The sequence below is a fragment of the Pogoniulus pusillus genome, unplaced genomic scaffold (assembly GCF_015220805.1).
Source record: "Pogoniulus pusillus isolate bPogPus1 unplaced genomic scaffold, bPogPus1.pri scaffold_225_arrow_ctg1, whole genome shotgun sequence".
NCBI classification, from domain to species: domain Eukaryota; kingdom Metazoa; phylum Chordata; class Aves; order Piciformes; family Lybiidae; genus Pogoniulus; species Pogoniulus pusillus.
The window spans coordinates 1-15,788 of record NW_026974651.1 but is presented as its reverse complement, the minus strand read 5'-3'; the positions used below and the strand labels follow the sequence as shown (position 1 = coordinate 15,788).

Below are 15,788 nucleotides of genomic sequence, written 5' to 3'. Positions count from 1 at the left end.
AATTGTTTGGGGGTTTCCTAATACAGCAAATGCCATTCTCCAATGTCGACACGTTGCTGACGCCCCCGATGATGTCATGGCAGATGCCCACAAGGCTGAACTATAGGTATCTACTGTGACATGAACATATTTTAGACGTCCAAATGATGGAACAATTGTAATGTCTGTTTGAAATAACTCTCTTGCCTCAGTCCCCCTAGGATTAGTGCCTTCTGATTGTAGGGGTGAGACCTTGGCACAATCAGGACACGAGGCAATAATGCCACGAGCAGTTTGCAGAGATATAGAGAATTCCTTAGACAAACTTTTTGCAGATTGGTGAAAGAATGCATGACTTACTTGTGCTTGCTTAATTGCCTGAGTGGCTGATTTGACAGAAACAGAAGGTTCATCAGTATCATTTTGCTGGGCTCCAGCACTCACCACCTCATCGGCTTTCGCGTTTCCTTCTGACAAGAATCCAGGCAAGTTAGTATGACTACGAATATGAGTACAAAAATATAAACATTTTCTGTTTAGAATCAAATTCAACAATTGAATAATCACAGCTTCAATAACCTTGTTAGAAATGTGTCCAATAATTGACTCCTCTACTCGATTCACAACAGAAGCTACATACATAGAATCAGTAATAATATTTACAGGGATATTTACAAAGTCTTCAAACACCATTGTTACTGCTTTGAGTTCAAGGCATTGAACAGAAACTCCTTCTAGTTCTTTCACTACAGTCTTCCATTGTTTGGAAGTGTCACACCATTTAGCATAGCCATATTTGTGTGTTTTCCCAGAAGCATCAGTAAAAACTGTAACACCATTTTCAATAGGTTGTTCACATTTCAGTGCTTTCTGGTTTAACATCAATTGAGTACCAAATAGAGGAAATGCAGGATAATGATTATCAATAGATGTAGCAATCACTGCAGTAGCAAAAGAATATGACATGTTACACCATTCTTCTACCACTGATTTCATTGCAAATGGTAACACAATCTTAGTTACTTCTACCCCAAAAACATGACGTACTCTACGTTTTGCCTTTAACAGCAAGGAACCAACAAGGTCAAGTTTGTGTAACAGTGATGCATGAGGCTGACTTTTTGGAAATAACCACTCCAATAGTAGGAATGTCTTCTGATCCTGTTCCTGTCCTATTGCCAAATAGTAATCATTGTCTTGTTGGCATAAATAAACATTGATTGGCAAGGCAGTATTGTAACGATATGCTTGTAATTCAGCTATTTTGTTATTAATTTTTTCAAGTGCCTCATAGTGCTGGTTTTGCAAAACTCTAGGTTCTGCTGGATGTTTTGATCCTTTTAGCAACTCTCTAAGGGGTTCAAGATCTTTATTAGTAATCCCTATCCATTGTCTGATCCATTGCAATTCTCCTAATAATTTTTGGACATCGTTCACTGTTTCTATTTTCACATGTAGTGTAATTTTTTGAGGTCTGATTCTGCTTTCTGTCACTATCAGTCCTAGATAATTCCATGGTTCTTGGGCCTGAATCTTATCTTTTGCAATTGTCAATCCCCAGTGCTTAAGAGTCTGTGATAATGTAGTCTTCTCAGTTTCTGTTAAGGGAATGGGAGAAGCAATCAAGATATCATCCATATAATGTAATACCACGTATGTAGGGTGTGAACTCTTCCAATTTTGTAATGCTTGGTTAACATACCATTGACATATGGTTGGGCTATTACGCATTCCCTGTGGCAGAACTATCCATTCAAATCTTCTCATGGGGGCACTGTTATTCTTTGATGGTATACTAAAGGCAAATCGTGGAGTATCAGCAGGATCGAGTGGAATACTAAAGAAACAATCCTTAAGATCAATAATGTAGACAGCCCAATTAACAGGTATTGCAGCTGGAGAAGGTAGGCCTGGTTGTAACGCTCCCATTGGCGTCATTTGCTCATTAACAGCACGAAGATCGTGCAAAAATCGCCATTTTCCTGATTTTTTCTGTATAACAAAAACTGGAGTGTTCCAAGGACTAAAAGATTCTTTTATATGGCCTTTCTCTAATTGTTCATCCACAAGCTGGTTCAGGTGCTCCAATTTTTCATCAGTGAGCGGCCACTGATCAACCCACACAGGCTTATCAGTTTTCCAAGTCAGCTTAATAGTGGGAAGAGCACCTTTGTCAGTGGCCGCTATGGAAAAGGAGTAGACAAAACAAGTTGCCATTGGGAGAGTACATCTCGACCTAGCAACCATAAGGGTGTGTTCATGATTACAGGTGTTACTTTTGCAATGTTCCCCTCATTGTCTTTGATGTCCAATAACACAGCACTTTTTCTCATTTCTGCTAGTCCTGCTATTCCCAAAACCTTCTCAGATGAATTTACAATTGGCCACGCTTTTGGCCAATATGCAGCTGGCACTATAGTGACATCTGCACCCGTGTCAATCATCATCTCAGCTGTAATGGTTTTAGGGGTGATCTGAGTGTCGGGATGGATAATGGTAACAGAACGTGTAGGTTTGTTGTTAGTTATCACCTCAGAGAAAGCTATTAGTGGCTCTGTAGACCCAAACCCTCCTGTTCCTCTGATTTTAGGTGTTGAATGTGGTACACAGGCTTTGAAAGGAATCAATTGTGCTATCTTACTGCCTTTTGGAATGGTAATTGGTGGTGTAAAAACATTAACCATAATGTGAATAACTCCTGTGAAGTCACTATCGATTAATCCTGGTTGTACAAAAATTCCAGTTCTTGTAGCTGAAGATCTTCCTATTAGTAAGGCAGAAAGTCCATGCCCTAATGGTCCTTTACTGGTAGTAGGGATTAGTGTAACCTCCTGTGTTGTGATTGTTATTGTTTCACTTACGACCAAATCGAGGCCAGCGCTTCCTCTGGTGGCGGCGAGTAGATCGTCGAGGCAGCCTCCGTTGTGGGGGGTCCGGTCGCTTAAGATGAGGTCTGAGCCGCGCCCCCCACGCGGCCTCCCCCGTTTCCCTGCTGGGGCACAAGAGGTGTTCCATCCTTCTTAAATCGGGATTTGCAGTCTGATGCTCTGTGTCCGAACTTGTCACACTTGTTGCAGGTTCCTGCGAATGGAGAACTCATCGACGATACTTGGTTAGTAACAGCCTTAATTGTAGGACAATGCTTTTTAAAATGTCCCGTCTGTCCACATTTAAAACATACAGGATTTGAGCCCTTGTCCCCCTTTCCTTGTGGCGAGCATTTGGACAATGCAGCTGCTAATGCAGAGGCATGAATTCGAGCCTTTTCCTTCTCTTCTTCCATCGGGGCTCGAGAACATTGTTCTACCATTTGCAGTAAAGAAGCAGCAGGGGGTAAAGTGGCAATTAACCTCCGACATGCAGCATTGGCATTTTGCATAGCAATCTCTTTTACCAATGTCTCTTTCATGTTGGCTGGAATGTCAGGTGCCATTTCAACACCTTCTGTAATTCTGTCAACAAATGCCATAAATGACTCATTATCTTTCTGTTTAATTTGCAAGTATGGTTGTTTTGGAGTGCCGACCTGTGGCAAACTGGCGAAAGCTTCAAGGGCAGCCACTTTGCTTTGAGCCAGAATCCGCAAGTCTAGCGCAGCTTGCCGCTGTGGGTCAACGTACTGACCGTTCCCCATTAATTGCTCTAGGGAGGCCACCCGTAAGGGATCTCCGTGCGGCAGTGTCAAGTTATCAAGCTGTTTCTGCTCTAATCTTTCCTGCCACTTGTTAACAAACATCATATAACTCGTAGGTCCCAGCATCAGTTCAAACAGATGTTTAATGTCTGTGGGTATTAGTGTCTGATGTTTTATAAATGTTTCCATCTGTCTTCTGACCAGTCGATTGTCTATTCCATAATCTAAAATTGCTTTCTGTATTTTGGCAACTGTGGTCCAATCTATAGGCTGCCAGTTTCTCTGTCCATTATTATCAATAGTTACTGGTGCAGCTGTAAACTGAAAATCCCCAGTAATTTCAGCATTGGTTACAACTCCCTTCCACCGGTTTGACATGTCAAAGTTGGGATCTTTTGGAATGTAATCAGAATTTCTCTGTTTAGGAGTCTCCTTTGACTTTTCCTCATTCGCTTTCCCTCTCCACCACTTCCAGACATCATCCACCATTCCACTTGCTGAATCCTCTTCCCTTTTATACTGAGGATACAATGCAAACCAATCTGCAAGCTTTCTCTTATCCTCCGCAGACAGTCTCGCTTCTGAACCATACTTAGACCGCAAATACCAATCGCCCTCCTCTATGTCCATTTCACCATCTCTGATACTTTGTAACACCCGTTGACGAGCCCTTTCCACTGACATTTTACCATCTGTATTTTTCTCTTCAGTAACAGCAGCAGGGTGAACACAATTACCAGACTCAATCTTTGTTAATTGTTTCTCAACATTTTTCAGACCTTCAACAATAGACTTATGTGCCTTGCGATAACTCTCTTTAACCACCCTTGATTTGGAACCTTTATCCAACCGTTGCATCTCATTCAATAGTTTAGTCATTGCATCTGCCTGCTCATGTAAAAGAGTCTTTAACTCCTCTTCCTCAGGAGGCAGAGGGACAGTTGCAGGATCTATTTGCGGAGCTGATGGTACCGCTTGTCCCACTTCCATAGGCTCGGGGACTTGTGAACCTCCCGCTCCCTTATCGGGGTCCCAATCAGGAATGAGATAATCGTAAGGACCTTGGGTAGCAGGGCAAACAGTTTTCGTCTCAGCTTTTGTCTCCGCGGCAGTTTTTGTCTCCGCCCCCGATCCCGATGTTACTTTATTTTTAGCGTCTTTCAAGATGGTCTGAATTATTGCTTCAACTTCTGCCTCCGCTCCTATTTTTTGTACTAAGAGACTGATCTGTCGATAGGTTGAAGCAAGTCTTTTTGCTTCTTTATTATCAGTCTGGACAGATTCCCATATTTCCTCCCCTATATGCTTCCACGTCTCGTCTTTAAAAACTTGTGCAGTTTCCTTGAGTAAGCCTCTACGGCGTGCCCAAGACAACAAATCTGTCACTAGAGCCCGATCCAGCGGGTCTCCAGCTTTCTGTCCAAATTTCAACAAGGCTTCAACAGAAGCTTTTTCTATTCCCGGGGCCGTATTCCCCATTCCGCGCCTTTTCCCTGCTCAAGGCAGCCGACTCACCCGCTGAGTCGAAAATCCGTGGTACCACTCACGCCTCTCTCGGACGTCCGGCCGCAGCCGCCGCGGAATTTCTTTTCTTTTTCCCCGCTTTGCAGTCAGCTCAGCTCTCTTCCCGGGTATCAGGTCTCTTGCTGATCACGTCGGGGGTCACCAGATGTCGCTGTTAGGCGCTGTTAGCATGCTGACTGTTCCCAAAGTTGAGGAAATGGACTTACAGAATCCAATATGGATTGTAAATGTAAGACGTTTAATACACAAATTAGAAGGCTTTTTATACTATTACAGGATTACATGTCGATTTCTAATTGGTCCATGCAATACATTTTTGTGGTTTAAAACATAATCATTAGTAGATACAAAAAGGTATTTTTATAAGCAGTACGTGTGCTCATATATCAAACCCTACATTTCCAGATGTGCAGATCCTTTGTTCTAAGGTATATTCATGACTGATTCATTACTTGTTTTACTTTGCACAGCTGTATCACAAGGACACAACATCCTCAGGCCAACTCTGCTTTTTTTTTTCATAGAAAGCACGAAGCGGACACAGTGTCCTTGGGCTGAGCGGTGTCTTACCCGCTGTGTTCCAATCGCCTACATATCGATTGCAAAGCAACAGCCCCTACAAAATTCCCCACAGGACTCCAAACTGCTGACTTCCATATTCGCTTGTTCCCAACAAGACGACAGGAACCATCTGTGAATAAAGCATAGTTCTTTTCCTGATCAGAGAGATCACCATAGGGAGGAGCTTCCTCAGCACGAGTTATTTTCTCATCTGGAGGTTTGGAACAGTCTGTGCCTTCTGGCCAGTTGGTGATCACCTCCACCAGACCAGGTCGGTCAAGATTACCCATTCGTGCTCGTTGGGTTATCAAAGCCATCCATTTAGACCAGGTTGCATCTGTGGCATGATGTGGTGATGAACCTTTGCCCTTGAACATCCAGTTAAGAACTGGCAGTCTAGGAGCTAAAAGCAATTGTGACTCAGTTCCAATCACTTCAGAAGCTGCTTTCACTCCCTCATAGGCTGCTAGAATCTCTTTCTCAGTTGCAGTGTAATTTGTCTCTGAACCTCTGTAACAACGTCCCCAGAAACCAAGTGGACGACCACGTGTCTCATTTGGAGCTCTCTGCCAAAGACTCCAAGTTGGACCATTGTCACTGGCAGCCGTGTACAGAATGTTTTTAATGTCCGGACCAGATCTCACAGGTCCTAAGCCCACTGCATGGACTACTTCTCGCTTAATCTGATCAAAGGCTGCTTGTTGTTCAGGTCCCCACTCAAAATTGTTTCTCTTACGAGTCACATCATGCAGAGGTTTGACAATCTGACTGAAACCAGGAATGTGTAGTCTCCAAAATCCCACCACACCAAGAAAAGAAAGTGTGTCCTTCTTACTGGTGGGAACTGCCATGGTAGAGACTTTGTTGATCACATCCTGAGGAATGTAACGGCGACCATCTTGCCACCGCACTCCCAGAAACTGAATTTCTCTGGCAGGTCCTTTGACCTTGTCTCTCTTAATGGCAAAACCTGCTTGTAACAGAATGTCAATGATTTTGTTACCTTTCTCGAAGACTTCCTCAGCAGTTTGGCCCCACACAATGATGTCGTCGATGTACTGGATGTGCTCTGGAGCTTTACCTTTCTCCAGTGCATTGTGGATGACTGAGTGACAGATGGTTGAGCTGTGTTTCCACCCCTGAGGCAAACGATTGAACTGGTACTGGATTCCTCTCCAGGTGAATGCGAACTGAGGCCTGCACTCCTTTGCTATGGGAATAGAGAAGAAAGCATTAGCAATGTCATGGTAGCTCTGGGGTAGAGTGCTTGCCTGCCGTGCGAAAGGTCCCAAGTTCGATTCCTGTCTAGACTCTGTGGCGTTGTTTTGGTTATCCTTATCATTGTTTACGTTAGTGGCAGGAACACTGGCTGTGTTCCCAGCACTTGGAGAAGGAGGGGCAGAGGCTGGCAAGGGGGAAGCCGACGACTGTGTTCCCTTGTTTTGCTGTGAAAGAGACTGCTTCTGAGACACAGAATTTTTCCTAGTTCTTATAGAAGCTGGTTTTGAATTTTTCACCAATAATGCCAAAATTAATATGAAAATTAAAATCATAAGAGCCATGATAATGCACAGCAACCCCGCCACAATCTCTTTTCTGTAAAAATCCTTGCATGGACTTGGCATTTCAGTTTGGGGCTGGATGACCCTCATGAGAGCAGTAGATAAAGCAGACTCTCGATTGATTGTAACATTATTGACAAAAACTCTTGTAATATCACTAGTAATATTCTCAGTGACACTAAAACCAGCATAACCAAGAATGAAATCACCCCAGCTCCAGAACATGTTTGAAAGCTTAACTTTAGCCTTCTTAAAAACTACATGAAGCAAGAAATAACCAATTTGATCTTTTGTGCTAGTTTGAAGCAAGCTGGAATGTTTTGGTAGAAGAACTAGATAACGGGCAGTGAAATGAAAAACAATTGTGTCTACTTCTCTCACAGTCACGCTGAGAACTCTGGGAAGAAGAAGAAAACATTCTCCATTTTGTCTCTCACTCTTGCTTTTGCCTTGGACCTGGTCACATCTCATTAACCCTGCTCCTACTAACCTTGCTCCCTAACCTCTTGGCTGCACCTTTTTTCTTCCTGAGAACTGGGGTAAGGTTGAGAGGGCCGGGGGGAGGTGTTGGGGTGGTTTGAAAGCCCCTCCTGGGGACTCAGGTTTCTGGGAGGGGAGTTGTGCTTCTGTATTGTTTATCCTTTGTATATTTCTGTATATAATTGTATATAACTGTATATATTGTAAATAGCTGCTTGTAAATTCTGCTAGCTGTAAATAAATTGCTTCATCTATATTCCCAGGGTCCGTCTGAGTTAGCTGGGGCAAATTCAAAAGTGTGGGGGGGCGGGGTAACCCCCAAACCATCACATCTTTGATCCAGTTGTACACAAAAAACCAGAAAACAGGCCACACAGCAATCCCCACCAAGTACAATAGCTGCTTGATTAGCTTCATCTTAATTCCCAGAGCTAATTTTCCAATCACTCCAAAATATCTAGCCCCACGTTGGGCGCCAATAAAAAATGTGATGGTTTGGGGGTTACCTCGCCCCCCCACACTTTTGAATTTGCCCCAGCTAACTCAGACGGACCCTGGGAATATAGATGAAGCAATTTATTTACAGCTAGCAGAATTTACAAGCAGCTATTTACAATATATACAGTTATATACAATTATATACAGAAATATACAAAGGATAAACAATATAAAAGCACAACTCCCCTCCCAGAAACCTGAGTCCCCAGGAGGGGCTCTCAAACCACCCCAACACCTCCCCCCGGCCCTCTCAACCTTACCCCAGTTCTCAGGAAAAAGAGAGGTGCAGCCAAGAGGTTAGGGAGCAAGGTTAGTAGGAGCAGGGTTAATGAGATGTGACCAGGTCAAAGGCAAAGCAAGAGTGAGAAACAAAATGGAGAAAAAGTCTTTCTTCTTCCCAGAGTTCTCAGCGTGACTGTGAGAGAAGTAGACACAATTGTTTTTCATTTCACTGCCCGTTATCTAGTTCTGTTACCAAAACATTCTAGTTTGCTTCAAACTAGCACACGCTTCAAAGGAAAGAAGCTAGGAGAATGTTTCTTTTGCCAGTGTGTGAGTGAGCTGGAAAGCTGCAGAATGCTGCATGGGATTCCAGGCTAGGCCATTCCTGGCCGGGTATATAAGCAGAATGAGTAATTTTTTTAAGCCTCATTACTATGTTTGTTCAATGGGGCTAGGATCAAAACGTGTATCTGCTTCAAAGGAAAGGAGCTAGGAGAAAGTTTCTTTTGCCAGTGTGTGACGCGGCTGGAAAGATGCAGAATGGTGCACGGGATTCCAGGCTAGGCCATTCCTGGCTGGGTCTATAAGCAGAATGTGTGCTTTTTCTAAACCGCATTTCTGTGTTTCTTCAATGGGTCTAGGATGAAAATGTGTTTCTGCTTCAAAGGAAAGAAGCTAGGAGAAAGTTTCTTCTGCCAGTGTGTGAGGGAGCTGGAAAGCTGCAGAATGGTGCATGGGATTCAGGGCTAGGCCATTCCTGGCTGGGTCTATAAGCAGAATGAGTGCTGTTTCTAAACCGCATTTCTGTCTTTCTTCAATGGGGCTAGGATGAAAATGTGTTTCTGCTTCAAAGGAAAGAAGCTAGGAGAAAGTTTCTTTTGCCAGTGTGTGAGGGAGCTGGAAAGCTGCAGAATGGTGCATGGGATTCAGGGCTAGGCCATTCCTGCATGGGTCTAAAAGCAGAATGAATGCTTTTTCTAAACCGCATTTCTGTCTTTCTTCAATGATGCTAGGATCAAAACGTGTTTCTGCTTCAAATGAAAGGAGTTAGGAGAAAGTTTCTTTTGCCAGTGTGTGACGCGGCTGGAAAGATGCAGAATGGTGCAGGGGATACCAGGCTCGGCCATTCCTGGCTGGGTCTATAAGCAGAATGAGTGCTCTTTCTAAACCGCATTTCTATTGTTCCTCAATGGGGCTAGGATCAAAACGTTTTTCAGATTCAAAGGAAAGGAGCTAGGAGAATGTTCCTTTTGCCAGTGTGTGACGCAGCTGGAAAGCTGCAGAATGGTGCATGGGATTCAGGGCCAGGCCATTCCTGGCTGGGTATATAAGAAGAATGAGAGCTGTTAATAAACCGCATTTGTATGGTTGTTCAATGTGGCCAGGATCAAAACGTGTTTCTGCTTCAAAGGAAAGAAGCTAGGAGAAAGTTTCTTTTGCCAGTGTGTGAGGGAGCTGGAAAGCTGCAGAATGGTGCAGGGGATTCCAGGCTACGCCATTCCTGGCTGGGTCTATAAGCAGAATGAGTGCTGTTTCTAAACCGCATTTGTATGGTTGTTCAATGGGGCTAGGATCAACACGTGTTTCTCCTTCAAAGGAAAGGAGCTAGGAGAAAGTTTCTTTTGCCAGTGTGTGAGTGAGCTGGAAAGCTGCAGAATGCTGCATGGGATTCCAGGCTAGGCCATTCCTTGCTGGGTCTATAAGCAGAATGAGTGCTTTTTCTAAACCGCATTTCTGTGTTTCTTCATTGGGTCAGGGATGAAAATGTGTTTCTGCTTCAAAGGAAAGAATCTTGGAGAAAGTTTCTTTGGCCAGTGTGTGAGGCGGCTGGAAAGATGCAGAATGGTGCAGGGGATTCCAGGCTAGGCCATTCCTGGCTGGGTCTATAAGCAGAATGAGTGCTTTTTCTAAACCGCATTTCTATTGTTCCTCAAAGGGGCTAGGATCAAAACGTTTTTCTGCTTCAAAGGAAACGAGCTAGGAGAAAGTTTCTTTTGCCAGTGTGTGAGGGAGCTGGAAAACTGCAGAATGGTGCATGGGATTCAGGGCTAGGCCATTCCTGGCTGGGTCTATAAGCAGAATGAATGCTTTTTCTAAACCGCATTTCTGTCTTTCTTCAATGGGGCTAGGATCAAAAGTGTTTCTGCTTCAAAGGAAAGGAGTTAGGAGAAAGTTTCTTTTGCCAGTGTGTGAGGAAGCTGGAAAACTGCAGAATGGTGCATGTGATTCTGGGCCAGGCCATTCCTGGCTGGTTATATAAGCAGAATGAGTGCTGTTTCTAAACCGCATTTGTATGGTTGTTCAATGGGGCTGGGATCAAAACGTGTTTCTGCTTCAATGGAAAGAAGCCAGGAGAAAGTTTCTTTTGCCAGTGTGTGACCCAGCTGCAAAGCTGCAGAATGGTGCATGTGATTCAGGGCTAGGCCATTCCTGGCTGGGTCTATAAGCAGAATGAGTGCTGTTTCTAAACTGCATTTCTATGGTTATTCAATAGGGCTAGGATCAAAACGTTTTTCAGCTTCAAAGGAAAGGAGCTAGGAGAATGTTCCTTTTGCCAGTGTGTGACGCATCTGGAAAGCTGCAGAATGGTGCATGGGATTCCAGGCTAGGCCATTCCTGGCTGGGTCTATAAGCATAATGATTGCTTTTTCTAAACCGCATTCTTATGGTTCCTCAATCGGGCTAGGATAAAAACGTGTTTCTGCTTCTAATGTGAAAGGAGCTAGGAGAAAGTTTCTTTTGCCAGCGTGTGACACAGCTGGAAAGATGCAGAATGGTGCATGGGATACCAGGTTAGGCCATTCCTGGTTGGGCGTATGTGAGAGTCTGATCTTCTCTCTCGTTAATCAACAAAGATAAAGATTGCATTGTCCCTCCTTAATCTTGTTACTTCTGGGACTCAGACTCGGTGCTTTGCCCAAAAGCTCAGAGATGCAAATCAACAGACAATACCTTTGAAACTCCTAGACCTCACCCTGGCTGGACTGCCCAGGAAGCCTCCACCTTAAATGGCAGGAGAAATGCCTGCCAAAGTGTGGCATCCCCACCAGACCAAGTGTGGCATCCCCACCAGACCAAGGGTGGTATCCCCACCAGTGGTATTCCCACCGCACCACCAGTGGCATCACCAGCAGACAGAGAGTGGCACCTCCACCGGACCACCGGACCACCGAGGGCAGACCATCACCAGACCACCAGAGCTGCACACCGCCTGGAGAACCTCTGACAAACTCCGCAGAAGATCATCCCTGGGCCACGCACCCGTCTCTCTCTCACTCCTTCATCTGCGACTGAGGGTAATATGCTCACAGCCTTCTCCCCTTCCCTGCTCCTTCTTTCCTTCTCCATCGATCTCTTTATCTTTCTCTCTCCCCCTTCTCCCCTCTCTCCCTCTGTTCTGATCTTTCTCTCTCCCCCTTCTCCCCTCTCTCCCTCCGTTTTGCCCAACCTTATCCTTTAATAAACAGTTTCATGGTGATATCTGGTCTCGTTTGCACCTTAATTTCACAACACGGAATCCATAAGAACTGGTCTAGCTCCGCTGGACAGAGATACTGTTCATCTCTGCTCCTCCGGACCTTGACATTTTTTGGCGTCACGGACAGGATTCTGTGTAGTGAAAGTATCATCAGGAAACTGTTGCATTTCTGAGAACCCCAAAGTGTGCACGAGTGTGTCTGAGATGTACTCTGAGAGCAAAATGAATGCTTGTGGAGCAGAGTGTGGGGATTCTTCAAATGCCTAAATGTGTCTGCGTTCCCGGGAAAGAATATTTTGGGGTACAAGTGTTGATTTTATAGTGTGACCTTCCCGAGCATTCTTAGTACCCTGCGGTAAATAGGAAATATTGTGTAAAGTGTGTCCTCTTGGGGAGAGGTACCTCCACAAGAAGTCTAGTAAAATTGAGAATATTGAGAAAGTGTGTCCCCTTGGGGAAAGGTTCACAAGAAGTCTAGGAAACTTGTGAATATTGTGTAAAGTGTGTCCTGGGGGAAAGAATTTCCCCCGAGAAGTCTCTCTGTTGGTAAAGTGTGTCCTCTCGGGGTGACTGTGGCTGTCCTCTCCGAGAAGCTAGATCTCTGCGTTCCCGGGAAAGAATATTTTAGGGTACAAGTGTTGATTTTATAGTGTGGCCTTCCCGAGAATTCTTAGTACCCTGCGGTAAATAGGATTGTGTAAAGTGTGTCCTGGGGGAAAGAATTTCCCCCGAGAAGTCTAGTGAACCCAAACGGAACAGTTTCTCTGTTGGTAAAGTGTGTCCTCTCGGGGTGACTGTGGCTGTCCTCTCCGAGAAGCTAGATCTTGGTGTGATCTCCCTGGAGGAATTTATTGTGTGTGTGAGCTTTCTTTGAGCGGTTTTTGTAGGGAAGGTTTTGAGGTATAAGGTCTTTGTGTTGTTGTGACCTCCCCGTGGAGCTCTTACCTTAAAGGCAATGGCCACGGTGGAGAGGCTTTTCTGTTTGTTGGAAGCTCACGGTGCCCGCCCGTCCGTGGAAGGGCTGGATTGGGCCCGTGAGAACTGGAGTAACTGTCAGAGTGTGGCAGATCGGATTGTGGCCCTGCAGAAGGAGGCACGGGCCAAGTCGGGAAAGGGCAAAGCCTTCATCTGTGCAGTTTTGGGTGCGTGTTTGGCCGCTTCAATAGATGAAAAGCAAAGCCAAAACGGACGAGAGAATAAAATCGTTTCCTCCTTGCAGGATCTGGTAGATTCCCTGCAAGGGCATATTGTAACTTTAAAAGACGAAGTGGCAGATCTTAAGGATAGATTAAAAACAGAACAGAAGTGGCAAAAGTGGTTTTTGAAGGAGGAAGAGTTAAAGCAGACAGAGCCTGCCTCCATATACCCCCAGGCAGAACTGGCAGCAGCAGAGGAAGCTGCGGCTCACATGCGTCCTCTCATTAAAACTGAGATGCTGTACGAGGATGAGGATGGCACCCCTGCCATCACAACGAAAGAGATACCCTTTTCTTCCACTGAGCTGGCCAAACTGCGTAAAGAGTTTACACGTTCGGCTGGAGAGTCTGAGGTGGAATATGTATGGCGTGTCTCTAGAACTGGAGGTGATCAAATTAGGTTGACAGAGGCTGAAGCTACAGGCTATTGGGGTGCTAATGTGTTCCTAACTACGGGCAATAGGAGTGGTCCCTGGAGCCTTACTCAGCGAGCAGCTTTTTGGGCTGGGGGCTTTGATTCAAAGGAGAGAGGAGAGCCTCTAGTTCTGAGGGGAGGCATGAATCAGATAATGGAAAATGTGCAGAAGGCAGCTTGTTTGCAAATGGTCTATGATAGAGAACTGAAACATCATTTTGAATCGCCCCTTTCTCTCTTGGTGGACCCAAAGCGAATGACCCCCCTGGTGAGGGGACTTCCTGACTCCCTCAAGATGAAAGGCATTCAGCTCCAAAAGGAGATAGCTGACACCCCACTTACCTCCCGAATACAAGCTACTCTGAGGGAGAACTTAACACCCGGGAGGAACCAGCCCGATGGCAGACAATGGACGTGGGAGGAGGTGGCTAGAGAGCTATTAGATTATGCCAGGCAGTATGGGGTGCCTGAGGAAGTTCATAAGCCTGAGACTAGAGGCTTGAGGCATGTGGAAATTAATCACCCACTGCCAAGTGCAGATCCCCGGAGCCAGATGCTTCGAATCCCCAAACGACACTCGACTGGGGGGAGGGAGCACCTGAACACTAGACAGTATTGGTGGGGGCTTGGCCGAAAGAAAGGTATCCCAAAAGAAGTGATTGATGGGTTATCTTCAGTGCAGTTGGAAATCGTTGTAAAAAACTGGCCAGAGTCTAGCCAGAAACTCGAACCCACTGCACCCCCCTTGATAGACTTATCTGATGTGGGGAAAGGCGTGCCCCCTTCTCAGCCTCAGAGGAGCTGAGAGCCTCACCCCTCTGTGGTGAGTGGGGGAGGTGACGCCTAGAGATCTGTGAGCTCACCAATCAATTGCAAATTGTACAGGGTTTGGGAGGTGGATTTGGTTTGTGCTTAGCTTGGCTTCAAGCTGAAACAATCAAAGGCACTTACCGGCCCATTCAAAGCAATTAGCTTCACCTGGGCAGGCTCAGGGAGCCTCACGTTGGGTGGGGGTGCCTTGCACTGATACCTTATCAGTATCTGAGGGAGTTGACTAAAGATTCCTTGAGATATTGTCAGAAGGATTTGTTTTGTTGCCATACTAATGACTTCTCAAGTTTTGCAGGCTACAAGTTCTCCCCGCAGCATCACTACAACAGAGGACTGCCGACTGCCCTTTCCTCACAGCCTGGCAGTGTCATCAGATACACGGGGAAGCTTTACCTAAGCTTCAATGGACTCCCACCTGAAGGATTGACGGGGTGGGGGGTTATGGAACTAATGTATTCTGTTCTGTTCTGTTAAATGATTCAGCATTATTCTTTTGCCTGATACACGGGGAAGCTTTACCTAAGCTTCAATGGACTCCCAACTGAAGGACTGACGGGGTGGGGGGATATGGAATTAATGTATTCTGTCCTGGTTTGTTAAGCAATTCAGCATTGTTCTTTTGTCCAAAATATGTCTTTGGTGTATTGTCTTAGTGAGAAATCATTTGGGTGCTTGGTATTTTAGTATGAAGAGTCGTGCACATCCTGAGGGGAGATGGAACAATGTCCTTTTCCCTAACACATTGGCAGGGACAAATTCTATAAAAGGGTTACCACCTAATTGGACTGGGGTATGCTATATTGGACTGATTCACCCACGTTTTTTCTTACTCCCAGGTGGAGAAGGAAAGGGTCTGGGAATCAAAGTATATGATAATTTGGGAAGAAAGAGAAGGTCCATCTCCACTCAGTTGGCACAGGGGAGTGGTCAAAAGTGGGGAAAAGATGACTGGACCCCCCAGCGTATCATCGAGTATTATGGTCCTGCCACCTGGAACCCCCACGAGTGGATCAGTGGTGCTCGAGAACCAATCTATAACTTAAACCGTATCATAAGGCTACAAGCAGTGCTAGAAATAATCACCAATGAGACAGCTCGGGCCCTAGATCTGTTAGCAGATCAATCCACACAAATGCGAACTGCCATTATCCAACACCGAATGGTTCTTGATTATCTGTTAGCAGAAGAAGGAGGGGTTTGTGGAAAATTAAATGATTCCAACTGTTGTCTACAGATTGATGACAATGGGAAAGTAGTGAGACAAATATCTTCTGGGATTTGAAAATTAGCTCATGTACCTGTCCAGACCTGGGAAGGATGGAATATGGACTGGCTCTCCTGGCTTCCAGGGGGACCTTGGGTTAAACAGATGTTGTTTTATTTGTTATGTGTTTTGGCATTGTTACTT

The 15,788-nt window shown here is 45.2% G+C and overlaps 2 protein-coding genes across 2 annotated transcripts; one reads left to right on the top strand and one right to left on the bottom strand.

Moving 5' to 3' along the window:
• Positions 1-358: 358 nt before the first annotated feature.
• LOC135174019 (uncharacterized) lies at positions 359-5,092 on the bottom strand. The gene is made up of 2 exons (XM_064141267.1): positions 2,841-5,092; positions 359-449 (listed from the first exon to the last, which is right to left on the bottom strand). Exon 1 carries the CDS (start codon positions 5,090-5,092, stop codon positions 2,921-2,923), a length of 2,172 nt encoding a protein of 723 aa, XP_063997337.1. The 3' UTR covers positions 359-449; positions 2,841-2,920.
• A 190-nt stretch (positions 5,093-5,282) lies between these two features.
• On the top strand, positions 5,283-15,635 carry LOC135174018 (uncharacterized; the record flags this gene model as incomplete). The annotated part of the gene is made up of 3 exons (XM_064141266.1): positions 5,283-5,373; positions 12,877-14,190; positions 15,217-15,635. Coding segments are annotated over exons 1-3 (1,824 nt in total), but the record flags the coding sequence as incomplete, so codon positions are not given.
• Positions 15,636-15,788: the final 153 nt, after the last annotated feature.